Below are 20,051 nucleotides of genomic sequence, written 5' to 3'. Positions count from 1 at the left end.
TATTTTCACTCAACATATAATATCTACGATACTTTTGAAAACCGAGATAGCCATTTGATAATACGCCTCATCTCAAATACTAAAAAAGTTTTTTTTTTTTTTTTTTTTTTTTTTTTTTTTTTTTTTTTTTGTCTTTCCTATTTACTGTGGATATTAGAGTTTAAGGTTTTTAGAATGGGGAACTAAACTTACCCTCCTTAATTTATCATCAATTTAAAATGTCGCATCAATATTTCAATTTGGTTGATACACCTTCATAATCTACCATTAGGGTTCTAATATCCCTCTTTCTTGTAAGCAAAAATGATAATAATACCCTTCATATTACAAAAAAGTTCCAAAAAAAAAAAAAAAAACCAGTAGATAAGTCAAAATAATAATAATAATCCATAGCCATTTGGTAGGTGAATTTTATATTATTTTTTACTTATTTGTATATTATTTTTTCTTACTTATTTGTATATTATTATTTTTTTCTATAAAAAAAAAAAATCATTTTTGTTTAATTAACGGCTTTCAGTGTCTTATTCTTCTTCCTGGAGGTATCTGGGTTGCCTCAAGCTCACAGTGCTCCACAGAGAAATCAGAAATGGCAATAACCAGCACACTTCCAAGCTCCACATCCCCTTTACAAAACCATAATCATCTCACAATTCCAACCAGAACCCATATGATCAAATCCCTTTCCAATTCCATTATCCCAACAACCCAAATCACATCAAAATCACATGAGAACAGAAGGGAAAAGATGGAGGCCACAATACCAACCATGTCGGAGATATTGAAGGCGTCAAGAGCCCAGAAGGTGGACCTCCAGCTCCAAACTCTGGGACCCTTTTTCAGAATCACGGCAAAGAGCTTGGAAACCCAGAAAGATCTTGGGAAGGCTGAGGGACTGATAAGGGTGTGGGTGAGAGGGAAAATTCTCCACCTGGACTCCATTAGATTGAGAAGAGAGACGGTGGGCATGGAGAAATCTATCTTTGGGATCGGTTTGTTCATCGGAGCTGTCGCCGTCAGGTATGGATATGATTGTGGTTGCAAGACAGCTGAGTTACTGGCCATCAATGACTCCGATCTTTACCATTCTAAGGTTCTTGTCTTTACCTTATCTGCCTTTCTTGCATTTACCTGAAAAATAATGATAGAGGATATAGTATTAATTAAAATAATTATATTTATTTATTTTTAGAGTAACTAATTTATTTATTTTTTCAATTTTTTGCTGTCTATTTTTTTCATCTATATTGTGCCTCACATGGTTTATATATAGTAAAAGTTATAATATTCAAAATATTTTTTAATTTAATATAAATCGTAATTCGAAATTTAATTTACCATTACATATTACCAGGAATTTACCCTTAAAAGTTACTATTTCTTGTTAATTTAAGTTTTGGAAACCATTAGTAATTTAATACTAGTTTTTACACTGAAATGAGATTTCTATATCATTATTTCTAGGTGTGAAAAGACGCCTCTACTAACCGCTTATGCAGTTAACTGGCAGTTAATAACCCTAATAATTACTAACTGCTTTTTAAACAATTTTTTTTCTAATTTTTTTTTTTTAAAAAAAAAAAAGAAAAACATCGTTTTTATAGTAAGATGATAATGCCCTTCTACATACAACATCATTTCTAAATTTGTATATATATTTAAATACAAAAACGACCTTGTTTCACACACACACACACATATATATATATATATATATATATATAAAGGCGATCACCGGTGTTTTCAAAACCTAAAATCGCTAACTGTAACCGCCTAGGCGATTAACAATTTTTCCTAATCGCCTTCAAAAGCAGTTAGCGATTAATGCGGTTAACGGTTAGTGGACGATTAATAACCGCCCGCTTTTTCACCATTAATTAGTTCACTTGAGTTTTTTCTTTTTTTCGTCTAGAATCTGTTGGAAATAAAATATTTCTTCTATACTTATGCGTGTATACATATTGTTAAAGTGATATTTTGAATGTCCCAGCTTGTTAGATTCTACACTAGAATTGGGTTCAAGGCTGTGCATGAAGTGAGCGGTTCGAGGGTGGGAGATTATGGGCACATGTTGGTTTGGGGAGGAATTGGTACTCGAATGGATGCCATTGTTGAAGATCTTCTTATAAAATGGTGCACCAGGTTCAAGTTTCGGAATTGAAGTAATGCTGCTGAGCTTCATACACCTTTTTTTATTTCTTTCACCGTTGTTTTGGCTACATTCAATAAAAAGATTCAAAGGTGGAATTCCAAGCCATCAGCGGGCTTTGTTTGTTAAACCCTTTTACCCTTTGTTACTGTGGATTGAAAAAAAAAAAAAAAAAAAAAGTTTGGTATAAAAAAAATGAAAAAGCTGTATAAAAAAGTAAAAAAAAAAAAAAAGTTTTATAGTAATTTTTTTATTTGAATGATAGTAAAAACAAGCTATTGAATTAAAAGCCAAAGCTGAATTTAAATCCTTAATAACAAATTAGTATTCTTGTTCTTCATATCACTTGGAAGAAGGAGAAGCCATACATATGAGAACAAATAAATATTTTATCTAAATCTATTTATGTAATAACATACAGATAACATCCATATCAATGTGCTCCTTATCTCAAAAAATTTCAAACCTCAGTGACTTTAGAATAGGCAAAACAGTGAAAATATCTAAACCTAACCAAAAAATGAAGGAAAAGTAGGAATAGAGCGGAAGAATGGAAGATTCCCAAACAAAAATTTATGCGGTAAATCAAAGGAGTAAGCCAACATAAATGCATAACAAAAACTTTGTTAATCATATATACACTTTGTTTATCATTCAATTGAACATGATGTACCTTAAAGTGGTATAATTCTTATACAAAAAATGAAGCCAATTTCTCAATCTAAAACCCTTAAAGAATCAGCTCAGTCAACAATATGAGTATGCATATCTATCTCCTTCATAATCCAAAATAATTCTATTAATACTCCAAGTGTCTGCCTATCTGACTTATATATTTACTCAAACCTAAAAACTTAGGAAGCAGAGAACTAAAGCTGGCTAACATCATGACGCAATACCGATTCAATATCATGGATTGGACTTGTTTCGAAGAAAGCGTCAATTTCCTCTGAAGACCACACTTCATTCGTTGAATACTCTTGTCCCAAATCCCAAAAACCGCTTGATTCTTGTTCAATGTTACACCACTCATTCTTTGCTTCTTCTATCTGCTGTGTACTACTCGGTGTGGCAGCAGCAGCAGCTTCAATGATTGCAGTATACAGAGTATTACTGCTCCATTCATCTTCCCCATCCTCGTTTCTTAAATTGGGGGTAACAAGCTTCATGCTTATATCTTCAGAGTAATTTGTACAATCAAAGCTTGCTGGAGTTGCTATTAAACAGGTACCTGATGGGGTTCTTGTTGCTGAACAAGAACAATTATCTGGAAAGTTGAGGCGGGCACAAGAACTGTACATTGCTTTTGCAGCTTTATCGTAAGCAAAGGCAGCATCAACAGCATTTTCAAAACTGCCAAGCCACATTTTTTTTCCTTTTGGCTCACGAATCTCAGCAACCCATTTACCCCATGTCCTCTGCCGAACACCTCTATATTGACATGATGAGTTTTCGGGTCCTCCTTTGCCTTTCATGCATCCCTTCTTCGACCCAATTCTTGGAGCTTTACGAACTGATTTTATCTCATTATTGCAAGAGTCCAGCTGGGCATTACGCTCTTCCCACTTAGCGAGGGTCTCAGCAACCGATAGAGTTGCATCTTGTCTACTTCTAGACTTCCTCTTCCTGCAAAAACTAAATGGCAGAGACATCAATACAAATGCAAAGCAAAAAGGCAACAATCAATTGCAATAAAAAGATATACGAGACTTTAAGAATCAATGCAAAAAGGTTAACAGTCAATTGCTTACCGGAAAAGCAAAAAAAAAGCAACAATCAATGGCGGAGATCTGACCTCAAACAGTGGCCGGTGGGAGGCACATAGGGCAAGGGTGGGGGAGGGGGGCGGAGAGAGAACTTTACTGATTTTGGACTGGAGGATAGGGAATTCTAAATCTACTATTAATGAACCTTCTTCACATTAATTTAAGAGAAAACCCTAGAAATACTAAATCTAACTAATTAATTAATTAGTTTCCTTTTTTTGAATCATATTAGACTAATAATTAGTCAAAGTGCTAAAAAGTAAACAAATCATACGATCACAGGCTAACAGAGGAACATGAGGGACAATGCGGACGCACCACCGAGTCCACTCGTAGGAGTCGACGTAGAACAAAGAGAGTGAGAGTTGCACCTCGTCGAGAGTCCAGACACGGCGTCTGACAGGGTCCGAGTGGCCGAGTGGACTCAGGACGGGTCGGACGCAGAGCATGCATGTAGCCTCGGAGGGCCAAAACGGCGGGTGTTACGGAGGAGTGGGGGCGGAGAGGAAGAGTGTACTTATTTTTATTTTATTAATCAATCACAAAACCCAAAATTATCACCCACACCCACACAATCAAAAATCCTTTTCCGGCAAAACCCAGAAAAAACCCACCAAGTCCAACAGACACAATTCAAGAATTCACAAAGAAACTATATATAGATATCAAGAATTATCGCAAATCAAGAATCCCATAATAATGAAATTTAAAGAAAAAAAAAAAGAAGCGTAAAAAGAATAGAAATAAAAGGAAAAGAAAAGGTTTTGAATTTTGATGACCCACCTGGATGCCGTAGCCTCCGACGAATTGGCCATCAAAGAACCCACTGCCCAGTGATTGTAAATTTGTGATTTTTTCAGACGATGAGCAACAGCAATTCCGATGATCAGCGATATTTGCGACAACTTTTCAGACAAAAAAAAACACTCTTCAGTGTTTTCCTTCTTCTCAGCGCAAAATACGGTATTTTTATTTTTCAGGAGCCTGCTACGCGTATTTGTAGTGGATTCCGCTTGAGTACTTTTTTTATTGTAATTTAAAAATGCTACTTAAATAAACCAAATAAATCTCTCCTGACAATTATCTTTAATTAATCTAATTAATACAAGATAATTAGAGCATGATGATGATCACGATGATTTTTTAAACATCTTTTTTTTTTCTTCGAAATTTCTAGTATTGAGACAATGCCTTGGGGCCTGATTTTAGACGTAACCATATGGTAACGACATTGAAATAGTGCAAAGTGTTACCTTTCAAAAATGTGATGTTCAAACTATTGTCACGTCCCCTTCCCAAAAGGGACGTTTTTGCAAAAATGTCACCTTGTAGGGATATTTTTATTGTTCAAATGTCTCTAATTTTTATTTTAGTTACTATATATGTTTAAGGACATTTGTAAAAATATTACTATTCAAATGTCCATAATTAAATAAAGACGTTTTTTTTGACGTAAAATGTCACATTTCACATGTCACTATTTTGCCAAATTTTTGTAGTGCATGGAGGAGCAACTCTTAGATTGAAATTATATATTTTGCAATAAAAGATAAAATATGGCATCCCAGATCAATTATTGAGCATACATACATAACTCTTGTCATAAAAGGTTATACCATCTCTAGTAAATCTAGGTAATTCTCCGTGTTAAATTTGTCGTTTCCTGGTTTTTCTTTTTGGTTCCAAACAAACAAATTAAGGAAAAGGTATGCATACATGTTTCAAACTGCCACTTTATTGTTAACGTGTCGTTAACAATAAAGTGGCTTGGCCATACATTATAGTTGACTTGGGGTGGTGTGGTCCAACCACCCCAAATGGCTAGAAATATAAACTTATGTAGTAGTGGTGTTAATTAGTCATTGAATTCCAATAGATGTGTTCTTTGTTAAGAGTTGTCAGAGTTTTTAGCGTTAATCTATTTGTTCTACCCTTGTATATAGTTGTGTATGCTATAGTAAAAAATGGAGTGCATGACAGCAATGCAATAGATAGATATTCCTTTTACGAATTGAACACTGTAAAAGTCTACCAATAAATTAAAAATTGAAGATTGTAAAAAATGCCTTAGAAATCAGTTTTCACAGGTAAAAAGGGGTTCTGTCGTAGTATGTTTTAGTCAACTTTTAGCCTTATCTCTTAACTTTAGTTAAGTATTAACGATTAAGTAATTTACATTTTTATGTACGTACGTCCTTCCTCGATATATATGTTTTTTCAGGGATTTTCTCAGGTGTGGTCTTTTTTGTATTTCCTTTTTTTTTTTTTTTCAAAGCTTCTATGATTTTCTTTCTATAAAAGTTATTTTCCTAAAAGATAAATTTAACCCCAAAAAACTACAAAGAAAAACACTAATTTTACACCTACTCTTTGCAAAAAAATTACTCCATAACAAATGACATACGGATACCATCTATATCTGTAATCTCCCACGGAGAAAAAAAGGTTAAATAATATATTTTTGTTTAATACAACATTACTGATTTTCAACGAATGAAATTTCAAACGTCATTTAGGACTAGGCTCTACTTGCAAGCGATCCTATTTTTCTTTACATGTTTTTTTGCCACGTCAACTCACTCATTTATATTACATATATAAATATAATTGCCACATACATAGTAAAACCTATGTAACTTCAATATATGCATGCATAATAAATCCCATGTAACTCTCAGATGAATGAGAAACTAAAAGACACGAAATCATTAAACTTAATAAAATACAAAAAAAGACTTATGAAGATATTTTATAAGAATTTAAGTTTATTACTCAATATTTGATTGATTCTACAGCCAAGGAAGGTCCTAGACTCCTAGATGACAACAAATAATGTTAAACGACTAATTAAATAATAAACAAGGTAGAAATATGCAGTAAATCAAAGGAGTAAGCCAACAATAAATGCATAACCAAAGATTTGTTAATCATATATATACAATTGAAAATGGTGTACCCTAAAGTGGTATAATTGTTATACAAAAAATGAAGCCAATTTCCTAATCTAAAACTCTTAAAAGAATCAGCTCAATCAGCAATCTGAAGCCTAAAAACTCAAGAAGGCGTCTGCTGCCATATCATTCATACTCTCGACGGCAGAGAACCAAAACTGGCCAGCATCATGACCCAACACCGATTCAATATCAAGGATTGAATTTGTTTCCAAGAGAGCATCAATTTCCTCCGAAGACCACTCATCATTTGCTTCTTCTGTCTGCTGCGTACTACTTGGTGTGGCAGCAGCAACAACTTCAGTAACTGCAGCATGCAGAATATTACTGCTCCATTCATCTTCCCCATCCTCATTTCTTAAATTGGGAGTAACGAGTTTCATGCTTATGTCTTCGGAGTAATTTGTAGAACCAGAGTTTCCCGAAGTTGTTGTTAAACAGATGCTTGATGGGGTTGTTGTCGCTGAACAATCATGTAGAAAGTTGAGGCGGGCACGAGAGCCATACAGTGCTTTTGCGGCTTTATCATAAGACAAGGCAGCATCAACAGAATTTTCAAAACTGCCAAGCCACATTTTTTTTCCTTTTGGCTCACGAATCTCAGCAACCCATTTACCCCATGTCCTCTGCCGAACACCTCTGTATTTACATGATGAGTTTTCAGGTCCTCCCTTCCCTTTCATGCATCCCTTCTTCGACCCAATACCTGGAGCTTTACGAACAGATTTGATCTCATTATTGCAAGACTCCAGCTGAGCATTACGGTCTTCCCACTTGGCGAGTGTCTCAGCAACTGATAGAGTAGCATCTTGCCTACTTCGAGACTTCCTCTTCCTGCAATAACTAAATGGCTAAGACATCAATACTAATGCAAAGCAAAAAGGCAACAATCAATTGCAATAAAAAGATATATGAAACTTTAAGAATCAATGCAAAAAAGGAAAAGCAAAAAAAATGCGACAGACATCAAGCAATAGTGCAAGGGTGGGGGACGAGGGGCGGAGAGAGAACTTTTCTGAGTTTGGGCCGGAGGATAGGGAATTCTAGATCTACCATCAATGAACCTTCTTCACATTAATTTCAGAGAAAACCCTAGAAATACTAAATCTAACTAATAATATTAATTAACTAATTAATTAATTAGTTTCCTTTTTCTGATTCATATTAGAGTAATAATTAATCAAACTGCTAAAAAGTAAACAAATCAAACGATCACAGGATTGCAGAGGAACGTGAGGGACGATGCGGACCCACCACCGAGTCCACTCGTAGGAGTCGATGTAGAACAAAGAGAGTGAGAGTTGCACCTCGTCGAAAGTCCAAACACGGCGTCTGACAGGGTCCGAGTGACCGCGTCGACTCAGGACGAGTCGGACGCAGACCATGCATGTAATGTAGCCTCCGAGGGCCAAAACGGCGGGTCTTAAGGAGGAGTGGGGCGGGGAGGAAGAGTGCATTTATTTTTATTTTATTAATCAATCACAAAACCCAAAATTATCACCCACACCCACACAATCAAAAACCACTTTCCGCTGCAACCCAGAAAAACCCTAATGAAATTAGGGGTGAGGGGGGGGGGGGGGAGAGAACTTTACTGAGTTTGGGCCGAAAGATAGGGAATTCTAGATCTATCATCAACGAACCTTCTTCACATTAATTTTAGAGAAAACCCTAGAAATACTAAATCTAACTAATAATATTAATTAGTTTCCTTTTTTTGATTCACATTAGAGTAATAATTAGTCAAACTGCTAAAAAATAAACAAATCAAACGATCACAGGCTTGCAGAGGACATGAGGGACGATGCGGACGCACCACCGAGTACATTCGTAGGAGTCGACGTAGAACAAAGAGAGTGAGAGTTGCACCTCGTCGAGAGTCCAGACAAGGCGTCTGACAGGGTCCGAGTGGCCGAGTGGACTCAGGACGGGTCGGAGGCAGAGCATGCATGTAGCCTCCGAGGGCCAAAACGGCAGGTCTTACGGAGGAGTGGGGGCGGAGAGGAAGAGTGTACTTATTTTTATTTTATTAATCAATCACAAAACCCAAAATTATCACCCACACCCACACAATCAAAAACCACTTTCCACCGCAACCCAGAAAAACCCTAATGAAACAATAGATCAAATAAAGGGAAACAAAGAAGAAAAGGTTTTGATGAACCAACCTTGATGCCGTATCCTCCGAAGAAATGGCCATCGAAAAACCCACAACCCAGTGGTTGTAAATTTGTGATCTTTTTCAGACAATGAGTACCAACGATTCCGATGAACGGCGATTGTGATCGGCGATTTGGATTAGGGCTTCGTTTCTACGCGGGAAAGAAGAAAGTTGAAGAACTTTTCAGACCAAAACAAATAAACACTCTTCAGTGCTTTTCTTTCTTCTCAGCGCAAAATACGGTATTTTTTTTCCATGAGCCTGCTACGCGTATTTGTAGTGGTACTGGATTCCGCTTGAGTCTGGAGATTACGACACGTGTCCCCTACTTCTTCTTTTGCCGTTCCTTCTTGGCTCCGTATACATTCTCTTCGGTCTCAATTTTTTTATTTTTTTATTTAAAAAAAGGAATTTCCATACCATTTTTTTATTATTATTATTATTGTAATTTCAAAATACTAATTAATTAGATAAACCAAATAAATGTGAACATAATATGTTAAAAGATTAAAAAGAAATATGGACTTAAATCGTAAACTCTAATCATCTTATTAAACATTAAAAACTAACAGATTTTGTATGCCTATTCTATTTAATTAGTTAGGAAGAGCATACTGCGTAGTTAAATTATTTAAAAGCTAAAATGATGTGGAACAAGTCACATAAAGTAGGTCCTCAGTTTCATTTAGGTTTTATTAATTAATTAGGTTATAAGTATTTAATTTCAATTTAAAGAGTTGTGTCATATTATAATTCAATAATGATATTGGCCAAAGTCGGTCAAATTAGGGTTATAATTTTTGTCCATGTCTATTCAAATGGAGACATATTAGAAATGATTATATAATAAACAGATTCTGTTTGAGATGTGACTCGTGTTCTTCTTAAACTTTTTTTTTGAAAAAAAAAAAAAAAAAAAATCTTGTATCTAACTTTGAGTGCCATTTACTTAAAGAAATAGTTTTTTTTTTTTTTAAATGTAGTTAAATGTTTTTGAAGTACTAGTGATAATAGATAAGGCCTATTATCAAATGGTTGCCCCAATTTTCAAAAGTATGGTAGATAGTACGTACCGAGATGGTCCATAATTTTTAACAAAAATACAAGCTAAATCAATCATAAATTATCATGTGATCCATATGCCTCATTAAATATTTTTAAAAAAAAATTAAAACTAAAAATAAATAAATAAACATTATAAAAATTTTAAAAACATTTTTAAAAAAGTTTAAAAGGAAACAAAAACAAAACAAAATTATTGTGATGTGTCGAGACACCATCAAGGGATGGTTTTGACCGGCCACAAACGCTTTTGTTTTTTATTTTTATTTTTTTTTTTTGTGTTTTTTTTTTTTCTTGACCAAATTGGCGTGAGGGGAGGGCGAAACCACTCTCATTTGGTCATTTGGGGGTGGCCAAAACCATCATTTGCCCTGGAATGGTTTGGCTATGGGGCGTGGCTTTGGGATTTTTTTTTTAATAATATTATTGAGTTATATGGGACATGTGTCATGTTCTGAAAGTTGTTGACGTAAATCACTGTTAAATTTATGGATGGAACATAAGTACAATCTTTATATTTTCACTCAACATATAATATTTACGATACTTTTGAAAACCGAGATGGCCATTTGATAATACTTTTTTTTTTTTTTTGGTCTTTCCTATTTACTGTGGATATTAGAGTTCAAGGTTTTTAGAATGGTAAACTAAACTTACCCTCCTTAATTTATCATCAATTTAAAATGTCGCATCAATATTTCAATTTGGTTGATATACCTTCATAATCTACCATTAGGGTTCTAATATCCCTCTTTCTTGTAAGCAAAAGTGATAATAATACCCTTCATATTACAAAAAAGTTTCAAAAAAAAAAAAAAAAAACCAGTAGATAAGTCAAAATAATAATAATAATCCATAGCCATTTGGTAGGTGAATTTTTTTTTTTTACTTATTTGTATATTATTTTTTTCTTACTTATTTGTATATTATTATTTTTTTCTAAAAAAAAAAAATCATTTTTGTTTAATTAACGGCTTTCAGTGCCTTATTCTTCTTCCTGGAGGTATCTGGGTTGCCTCAAGCTCACAGTGCTCCACAGAGAAATCAGAAATGGCAATAACCAGCACACTTCCAAGCTCCACATCCCCTTTACAAAACCATAATCATCTCACAATCCCAACCAGAACCCATATGATCAAATCCCTTTCCAATTCCATCATCCCAACAACCCAAATCACATCTAAATCACATGAGAACAGAAGGGAAAAGATGGTGGCCACAATACCAACCATGTCGGAGATATTGAAGGCGTCAAGAGCCCAGAAGGTGGACCTCCAGCTCCAAACTCTGGGACCCTTTTTCAGAATCACGGCAAAGAGCTTGGAAACCCAGAAAGATCTTGGTAAGGCTGAGGGACTGATAAGGGTATGGGTGAGAGGGAAAATTCTCCACCTGGACTCGATTAGATTGAGAAGAGAGACGGTGGGCATGGAGAAATCTATCTTTGGGATCGGTTTGTTCATCGGAGCTGTCGCCGTCAGGTATGGATATGATTGTGGTTGCAAGACAGCTGAGTTACTGGCCATCAATGACTCCGATCTTTACCATTCTAAGGTTCTTGTCTTTACCTTATCTGCCTTTCTTGCATTTACCTGAAAAATAATGATAGAAGATATTGTATTAATTAAAATAATTAATTTTTTTTTTTTTTAGAGTAACTAATTTATTTATTTTTTCAATTTTTTGCTGTCTATTTTTTTCATCTATATTGTGCCTTACATGGATTATATATAGTAAAAGTTATAATATTCAAAATATTTTTTAATTTAATATAAATCTTAATTCGAAATTTAATTTACCATTACATATTACGAGGAATTTACCCTTAAAAGTTACTATTTCTTATTAATTTAAGTTATGGAAACCATTAGTAATTTAATACTAGTTTTTACACTGAAATGAGATTTCCATATCGTTATTTCTAGGTGTGAAAAGACGTCTATGCTAGCTGCTTATGCGGTTAACTGGCGGTTAATAACCTTAATAATCATTAATCGCTTTTTAAAGAATTTTTTTTTTTTTAAAAAAAAAAAAACGTCATTTTTATAGTAATATGATAATGCCTTCTTACATACAACATCATTTTTAAATTTATATATATATATATATATATATATATATATATATATAAAGGCGATTACCGGTGTTTTTAAAACCTAAAATTGTTAACCGTAACCGCCTAGGCGATTAAAGATTTTTCCTAATCGCCTTCAAAAGCAGTTAGCGATTAATGCGGTTAACGGTTAGTAGACGATTAATAACCGCCCGCCTTTTTACATTAATTAGTTCACTTTAGTTTTTTCTTTTTTGGTCTAGAATCTGTTGGAAATAAAATATTTCTTCTATACTTATGTGTGTATACATATTGTGAAAGTGATATTTTGGATGTCCCAGCTTGTTAGATTCTACACTAGAATTGGGTTCAAGGCTGTGCATGAAGTGAGCGGTTCGAGGGTGGGAGATTATGGGCACATGTTGGTTTGGGGAGGAATTGGTACTCGAATGGATGCCATTGTTGAAGATCTTCTTATAAAATGGTGCACCAGGTTCAAGTTTCGGAATTGAAGTAATGCCGCTGAGCTTCATACACCTTTTTTTCTTTCTTTCACCGTTGTTTTAATAAAAAGATTCAAAGGTGGAATTCCAAGCCATCAGCGGGCTTTGTTTGTTAAACCCTTTTACCCTTTGTTATTGTGGATTGATGTGAAAAAAAAAAAAAAAAAAAAAAAAAAATTGTATAAAAAAAATGAAAAAGCTGTATGAAAAAGTTAAAAAAAAAAATTGTTTTATAGTAATTTTTTTATTTGAATGATAGTAAAAACAAGCATATTGAATTAAAAGCCAAAGCTGAATTTAAATCCTTAATAACGAATTAGTATTCTTGTTCTTCATATCACTTGGAATAAGGAGAAGCCATACATATGAGAGAAATATTTTATCTAAATCTATTTATGTAATAACATACAGACAACATCCATATAAATGTGCTCCTTATCTCAAAAGATTCCAAACCTTAGTGACTTTAGGATAGGCAAAACATAGAAAATATCTGAACCAAACCAAAAAATGAAGGAAAAGTAGGAATAGAGCGGAAGAATGGAAGATTCCCAAACAAAAAATTATGCGGTGAATCAAAGGAGTAAGCCAACATAAATGCATAACAAAAACTTTGTTAATCATATATACACTTTGTTTATCATTCAATTGAACATGATGTACCTTAAAGTGGTATAATTCTTATACAAAAAATGAAGCCAATTTATCAATCTAAAACCCTTAAAAAATCAGCTCAGCCAACAATATGAGTATGCATATCTGTCTCCCTCATAATTCAAAATAGTTCTATTAATACTCCAGCTGCCTGCCTATCTGACTTATATATTTACTCAAAGCTAAAAACTCATGAACCAGAAAACTAAAGCTGGCTAACATCATGACGCAATACCGATTCAATATCATGGATTGGACTTGTTTCGAAGAAAGCGTCAATTTCCTCTGAAGACCACACTTCATTCGTTGAATACTCTTGTCCCAAATCCCAAAAACCGCTTGATTCTTGTTCAATGTTACACCACTCATCCTTTGCTTCTTCTATCTGCTGTGTACTACTCGGTGTGGCAGTAGCAGCAGCTTCAATGATTGCAGTATACAAAGTATTACTGCTCCATTCATCTTCTCCATCCTCGTTTCTTAAATTGGGGGTAACAAGCTTCATGCTTATATCTTCAGAGTAATTTGTACAATCAAAGCTTGATGGAGTTGCTATTAAACAGGTACCTAATGGGGTTCTTGTTGCTGAACAAGAACAATTATCTGGAAAGTTGAGGCGGGCACAAGAACTGTACATTGCTTTTGCAGCTTTATCGTAAGCAAAGGCAGCATCAACAGCATTTTCAAAACTGCCAAGCCACATTTTTTTTCCTTTTGGCTCACGAATCTCAGCAACCCATTTACCCCATGTCCTCTGCCGAACACCTCTATATTGACATGATGAGTTTTCGGGTCCTCCTTTGCCTTTCATGCATCCCTTCTTCGACCCAATTCTTGGAGCTTTACGAACTGATTTTATCTCATTATTGCAAGAGCCCAGCTGGGCATTACGCTCTTCCCACTTGGCGAGGGTCTCAGCAACCGATAGAGTTGCATCTTGTCTACTTCTAGACTTCCTCTTCCTACAAAAACTAAATGGCAGAGACATCAATACAAATGCAAAGCAAAAAGGCAACAATCAATTGCAATAAAAATATATACGAGACTTTAAGAATCAATGCAAAAAGGTTAACAGTCAATTGCTTACCGGAAAAGCAAAAAAAAATGCAACAATCAATGGCGGAGATCTGACCTCAAACAGTGGCCGGTGGGAGGCACATAGGGCAAGGGTGGGGGAGGGGGGCGGAGAGAGAACTTTACTGATTTTGGACTGGAGGATAGGGAATTCTAAATCTACTATCAATGAACCTTCTTCACATTAATTTCAGAGAAAACCCTAGAAATACTAAATCTAACTAATAAATTAATTAACTAATTAATTAATTAGTTTCCTTTTTTTTAATCATATTAGACTAATAATTAGTCAAAGTGCTAAAAAGTAAACAAATCATACGATCACAGGCTAACAGAGGAACATGAGGGACAATGCGGACGCACCACCGAGTCCACTCGTAGGAGTCGACGTAGAACAAAGAGAGTGAGAGTTGCACCTCGTCGAGAGTCCAGACACGGCGTCTGACAGGGTCCGAGTGGCCGAGTCGACTCAGGACGGGTCGGACGCAGAGCATGCATGTAGCCTCGGAGGGCCAAAACGGCGGGTGTTACGGAGGAGTGGGGCGGAGAGGAAGAGTGTACTTATTTTTATTTTATTAATCAATCACAAAACCCAAAATTATCACCCACACCCACACAATCAAAAATCCTTTTCCAGCAAAACCCAGAAAAAACCCACCAAGTCCAACAGACACAATTCAAGAATTCACAAAGAAACTATATATAGATATCAAGAATTATCGCAAATCAAGAATCCCATAATAATGAAATTTTTTTTTAAAAAAAAAGAAGCGTAAAAAGAATAGAAATAAAAGGAAAAGAAAAGGTTTTGAATTTTGATGACCCACCTGGATGCCGTAGCCTCCGACGAATTGGCCATCGAAGAACCCACTGCCCAGTGATTGTAAATTTGTGATTTTTTCAGACGATGAGCAACGGCAATTCCGATGATCAGCGATATTTGCGACAACTTTTCAGACAAAAAAAAACACTCTTCAGTGTTTTTCCTTCTTCAATTCTCAGCGCAAAATACGGTATTTTTATTTTTCAGGAGCCTGCTACGCGTATTTGTAGTGGATTCCGCTTGAGTACTTTTTTTATTGTAATTTAAAAATACTACTTAAATAAACCAAATAAATCTCTCCTGACAATTATCTTTTATTAATCTAATTAATACAAGATAATTAGAGCATGATGATGATCACGATGATTTTTTAAACATCTTTTTTTTTTCTTCGAAATTTCTAGTATTGAGACAATGCCTTGGGGCCTGATTTTAGACGTAACCATATGGTAACGACATTGATACAGTGCAAAGTATTACCTTTCAAAAATGTGATGTTCAAACTATTGTCACGTCCCCTTCCCAAAAGGGACGTTTTTGCAAAAATGTCACCTTGTAGGGATATTTTTATTGTTCAAACGTCTCTAATTTTTATTTTAGTTACTATATTTAAGGACATTTGTAAAAATGTTACTATTCAAATGCCCATAATTAAATAGAGACGTTTTTTTTTGACGTAAAATGTCACATTTCACATGTCACTATTTTGCCAAATTTTTATAGTGCATGGAGGAGCAACTCTTAGATTGAAATTATATATTTTGCAATAAAAGATAAAATATGGCATCCCAGATCAATTATTGAGCATACATACATAACTCTTGTCATAAAAGGTTATACCATCTCTAGTAAATCTAGGTAATTCTCCGTGTTAAATTTGTCGTTTCCTGGTTTTTCTTTTTGGTTCCAAACAAACAAATTAAGGAAAAGGTATGCATACATGTTTCAAACTGCCACTTTATTGTTAACGTACGTGTCCTTAACAATAAAGTGGCTTGGCCATACATTATAGTTGACTTGGGGGTGGTGTGGTCCAACCACCCCAAATGGCTAGAAATATAAACTTATGTAGTAGTGTTAATTAGTCATTGAATTACATTAATTAGCAATATTATGAGATAGTAATAAGATAAAAATATGGTTTTTAACATCATTTACCATCATATATTACAAACAAGGAGGATAAGATTAGAGGTGAGAGGGGCAAAATCCATTGTGGGGCAAAATAGTAAATCTAAATGTGTAATGATAAGTTTGCAATTTCGGAGAGACACACTGAAACACAAAGACCGAGAGAAAGCAAGACATAAATTTCCTACAAATTAAGTTGTAACAGCATCTAAAAAAGTGAGATAAGCATGTGAAAAACACATTTTTTTTTTTAATAGCATGTGTTTTTTATATGCTTAAAAATACATGTCACTATTTAAACGTTAGGTTGAAAGAATTCTTATAACCCAGTTTGTAGAAAATTTATGTCATTTTTTATTTTTACATTAATAAGTAATTAAACTAATTTTATACAAAAATAGTAATAATTAAAATTTTGCGTTGAAGTGATGATGATGATCAGTTGGAATATTAGGATCTGGGTTTACATGATCAACCCCATCATCAACGTTCCTCAGCCAAAACGTCTGATTGAAGGAAGCTGCACCCTCTGGAACATCCTCCATCGCCGATTCATGGCCGTTTGGGAAGTATATCCCGGTACGTGGATGTGGAACCCAGTATGACGAATCATCCATAGTTTTGGCACCATTCACAGCATTTCTAGGTTTCTCCGGCCGATCTGGTCCTGCGAGCTTGCTCCACCGCCGGTTTACAGCTCGTTTAGCTTCCCTACATGCATGAACCAACAATTGGCTTTTCTTGTCAAAGTTGTTCTACAAATCCATTATTTTCCTTAAAGTTTTTTCCACAATTTTAACCGGAGAATATCCCGTTAATTATATTTGAACAATATTTTTGTTATTTTAATTTTTGAGAAGACAAAATTAAATACCCTCAAATATAACTAACTGAATATTCTCTAGTTCATTTGAATGTTCCTAAATTCTCTCACGTATACATGTACGTAATAATGAAACCAAAAAAAAAAAATGAAAGAAATATTATTATTATTATTATTATTTTTGTTTTGAGTGAAAGAAATATTATCATTAGTGTCAAGTGACTGTTCACCAATCAAATATATATTGAGAGTCAAACTTGAGCATTAAAAGAGGGGAACAAGATCCACTTCATTTTATTTGAACTGGATAATATCCATTTAGTTATAGGGTAGAGGTATTTTTGTCTTTTTACTTTTTGAGATGACAAAAATACCCATTCATTATAATTAACTGAATATTTTCCAGTTCAAATTCTAATTTTAAAAGGACGGGATGTTGTCCTTTAGGTGTTTTTTTTTTTTAGTATTATTATTAAATCTTTGACACTACAAACTAATAAGCAATTTCAAATGAGACATAATCATTCATTTGTACTATATACTTTCTTTTTTTTTGAAGGTTTTGTACTATATACTAAAGTGCGGTTTGAAATCATTCAAATTCGAAAATATTGCTTTATGCGTAGAAAAGTCTATACAATGAATGCAAACAAAACTCTATATATATATATATATATATGCTTGTACGAAGAGCTTTCAGCCAACAATATTATCTTTTCAATAATATATTTTTATCTCTCATTTTAATTAATATTCAAGTGGTAATTAATTGATCGAATTGAACCTCACTTTAAATCCACACGTAAAGAAAAGTATTAAAATATTAATTAAATAATTAAATTTATATTTTTCTATATCCGTACTTAAACAAGTAAGAGAGATATTTCTTTTCTGTTCTGCCTATTAATTAGCAGCATCCAACGTAAGAAAGTCTCTCACTTTCTATAAAACTTGGTTGCTAGATTAATTAAAGTAATAATCAACAGCAGTGGTTCAATAAGATCGATTACCTAAGCAGAAACATCTTTGCTTTCACCATCCCACCTCTGACGACCAATGTATATGATCCTTAATTATAAGTATATATGTGTGTGTGTGTGTGAGAGAGAGAGAGAGAGAGAGAGAGAGATGCAGATGGCTTGAAGGCCTTAAAAGGCTCTTATGGTTTTTATAGCTGCTGGTATGGAGGATTAATTATTGCAGAATAAGTTGTGTTGTACATCAGCTGGTGAAGGTTTGAACCGGAAGAAAGTTCAGAAAAAGCAAAACTCGGAACCTTTTCCCACTTGGGAGACGGTTCTACCAATCTGTGGCTCCAAAGACTCCTGCTTAACACATCACAGCAGGATACTCTATTATATTCGACACTCTTTTATATTATCTTCTTCTTGTTTAATTATATATGTAGTTGCAGAATATATATATAACGTTGTTCATCTTTCTCTATATAGTGCATGGTGATACACACGTGGCAACTCTTCTATCTTTGGTTGGAGCATCGGTCACACTCGACTCAAATTGATGGAAGTGCTTTGTGTTGTTGGTCATGGCATAAAAGCCCACTTTTCTACTCACCAATCAATATATGACACATTAGCATACAGCACGATAAAAAAAAAAAAAAAATACTAAAAAACTAATTTTTTTTTTTTTAAAAAAAAAAAAATTAAATTGAAGGAGTGGCTCGCTGGCCATCCCCTCCCCCCCATAGGATTGGCTGGCACAGCCATCCCAGCTCCTCCCCACTGTAGCTTTCTAATTTTGTTTAAAACAAAATAAATTCATTTTTTAACTTAAATTTGATATAATCAAGTGTGGTTGTATTTTTTTCATAAGTGTAAGCTTGGGATGATAGGCTTACGTGGCAACTTCTAATTGGTGGCAGAAAACCACACTTTTCTGCCACAACTGTATAGAGTATGCTCTATGGTTGTTAATGTTTTTGTTTTATGAGATAACTTTACTTAGAACCCTTGAATTATCACGTGTTTTGAAAAAAATTTCAAATTTAAAAAACTCTCAATTTCACTCCCTTAAACTTTTAATTTGATGCAATTGACCACCTTCGTTAAACCCCAACGGAAACCATTAAAAATACCAAATTACCCTTCAATTTTTTTTTAAAAAAATTTTAATTTGTAATTTTATAAAAATGTTAGGGGTATAAATGTCATTTTATCACTTTTAACGTCCAGAAATTGACGAAAGAGGTACAATATTGCATCAAGTTAAAAGTTTAGAGGGTGAAATTGAGAGTTTTTGAAATTTGGGGGGTCTTCTCAAAATGAATAGTAGTTTAGGGGTCTTAAGTGAAGTTTCCCTCTTTTATATATATTAAAATTGTTATTAAAGAAAGCTAGAGTCGGCCAAATATAACCAAGACATATGAAAGAGGCATGTGTTTGACACAGTCTAGATGTACCGATTATTTTGATAGACAGTCTCTTATCACAATTAATTTGATGGTATATATATATATATATGTTGTCATATGGTGAATATGTTGTCATGTTATTTAAAGTTTTTAAATAACGTGGCATTGGTTACACCATTAAATACAATAAACCAAAATTTAGACAGCCAGATAACAGTTTATGCCAGTTTCAAGTATCCTATCCTTGTATTTTCTTTAATTAGTAACTTGTATTTGAGAGTTTAATCAAACTTCACATTCACTTTAGATTTAAGATGTATTGTTAGCTAGCAACCATCATAAAAATCACCATTCACCACAAAATCTTTTCTATTTTTTTACTTTTTGTTCTGAAAAAAGGAGACAAGCTTATGTATTTATAGGTTGAAACATAATTTTTACGAAAACAACACTTAATTTGTCCTTTATTAACCCGTACCTTATCTATCTGTTGTTTTTAATTAGTTTAGAAACTTAATAAAATCAGA

At 34.0% G+C, this 20,051-nt stretch overlaps 5 protein-coding genes and 1 pseudogene across 5 annotated transcripts; 2 read left to right on the top strand and 4 right to left on the bottom strand.

Moving 5' to 3' along the window:
* The first annotated feature begins 516 nt into the window (after window positions 1-516).
* LOC132179011 (uncharacterized) lies at window positions 517-2,285 on the top strand. Its single transcript, XM_059591620.2, has 2 exons — window positions 517-1,093; window positions 1,991-2,285. Exons 1-2 carry the CDS (start codon window positions 590-592, stop codon window positions 2,159-2,161), a joined length of 675 nt encoding a protein of 224 aa, XP_059447603.1. The 5' UTR covers window positions 517-589; the 3' UTR covers window positions 2,162-2,285.
* Window positions 2,286-3,003: 718 nt separating this feature from the next.
* Window positions 3,004-4,730, bottom strand: LOC148586160 (dehydration-responsive element-binding protein 2A-like; annotated as a pseudogene).
* Window positions 4,731-6,961: 2,231 nt separating this feature from the next.
* Window positions 6,962-9,066, bottom strand: LOC132177869 (dehydration-responsive element-binding protein 2A-like). Its single transcript, XM_088515469.1, has 2 exons — window positions 9,035-9,066; window positions 6,962-7,709 (listed from the first exon to the last, which is right to left on the bottom strand). Exons 1-2 carry the CDS (start codon window positions 9,064-9,066, stop codon window positions 6,962-6,964), a joined length of 780 nt encoding a protein of 259 aa, XP_088371595.1.
* Window positions 9,067-11,079: 2,013 nt separating this feature from the next.
* Window positions 11,080-12,701, top strand: LOC148586159 (uncharacterized). Its single transcript, XM_088515765.1, has 2 exons — window positions 11,080-11,643; window positions 12,484-12,701. Exons 1-2 carry the CDS (start codon window positions 11,140-11,142, stop codon window positions 12,652-12,654), a joined length of 675 nt encoding a protein of 224 aa, XP_088371891.1. The 5' UTR covers window positions 11,080-11,139; the 3' UTR covers window positions 12,655-12,701.
* An 803-nt stretch (window positions 12,702-13,504) lies between these two features.
* LOC148586158 (dehydration-responsive element-binding protein 2A-like) lies at window positions 13,505-15,232 on the bottom strand. Its single transcript, XM_088515764.1, has 2 exons — window positions 15,201-15,232; window positions 13,505-14,270 (listed from the first exon to the last, which is right to left on the bottom strand). Exons 1-2 carry the CDS (start codon window positions 15,230-15,232, stop codon window positions 13,505-13,507), a joined length of 798 nt encoding a protein of 265 aa, XP_088371890.1.
* Window positions 15,233-16,734: 1,502 nt separating this feature from the next.
* LOC132177868 (uncharacterized) lies at window positions 16,735-18,189 on the bottom strand. The gene is made up of 2 exons (XM_059590346.2): window positions 18,161-18,189; window positions 16,735-17,038 (listed from the first exon to the last, which is right to left on the bottom strand). Exons 1-2 carry the CDS (start codon window positions 18,187-18,189, stop codon window positions 16,735-16,737), a joined length of 333 nt encoding a protein of 110 aa, XP_059446329.2.
* Between the last annotated feature and the right edge of the window lie 1,862 nt (window positions 18,190-20,051).

The sequence above is a fragment of the Corylus avellana genome, chromosome 4 (assembly GCF_965113065.1).
Source record: "Corylus avellana chromosome 4, dhCorAvel1.hap1.2, whole genome shotgun sequence".
NCBI lineage: Eukaryota > Viridiplantae > Streptophyta > Magnoliopsida > Fagales > Betulaceae > Corylus > Corylus avellana.
The sequence above is the reverse complement of the archived record's forward strand: the minus strand, read 5'-3'. Positions and strand labels throughout refer to the sequence as shown.

Bases quoted from the DNA above. Each gene is read 5' to 3' on its own strand.
- LOC132179011 (XM_059591620.2), top strand. From the start codon at position 590: ATGGCAATAACCAGCACACTTCCAAGCTCCACATCCCCTTTACAAAAC. The intron at 1,094-1,990 runs GTTCTTGTCTTT...TGAATGTCCCAG, and splicing joins CCGATCTTTACCATTCTAAG to CTTGTTAGATTCTACACTAG.
- LOC132177869 (XM_088515469.1), bottom strand. From the start codon at position 9,066: ATGGCCATTTCTTCGGAGGATACGGCATCAAG. The intron at 7,710-9,034 runs GTTGGTTCATCA...TTAGCCATTTAG, and splicing joins TCGGAGGATACGGCATCAAG to TTATTGCAGGAAGAGGAAGT.
- LOC148586159 (XM_088515765.1), top strand. From the start codon at position 11,140: ATGGCAATAACCAGCACACTTCCAAGCTCCACATCCCCTTTACAAAAC. The intron at 11,644-12,483 runs GTTCTTGTCTTT...TGGATGTCCCAG, and splicing joins CCGATCTTTACCATTCTAAG to CTTGTTAGATTCTACACTAG.
- LOC148586158 (XM_088515764.1), bottom strand. From the start codon at position 15,232: ATGGCCAATTCGTCGGAGGCTACGGCATCCAG. The intron at 14,271-15,200 runs GTGGGTCATCAA...TCTGCCATTTAG, and splicing joins TCGGAGGCTACGGCATCCAG to TTTTTGTAGGAAGAGGAAGT.
- LOC132177868 (XM_059590346.2), bottom strand. From the start codon at position 18,189: ATGGTGAAAGCAAAGATGTTTCTGCTTAG. The intron at 17,039-18,160 runs GTAATCGATCTT...TCATGCATGTAG, and splicing joins GCAAAGATGTTTCTGCTTAG to GGAAGCTAAACGAGCTGTAA.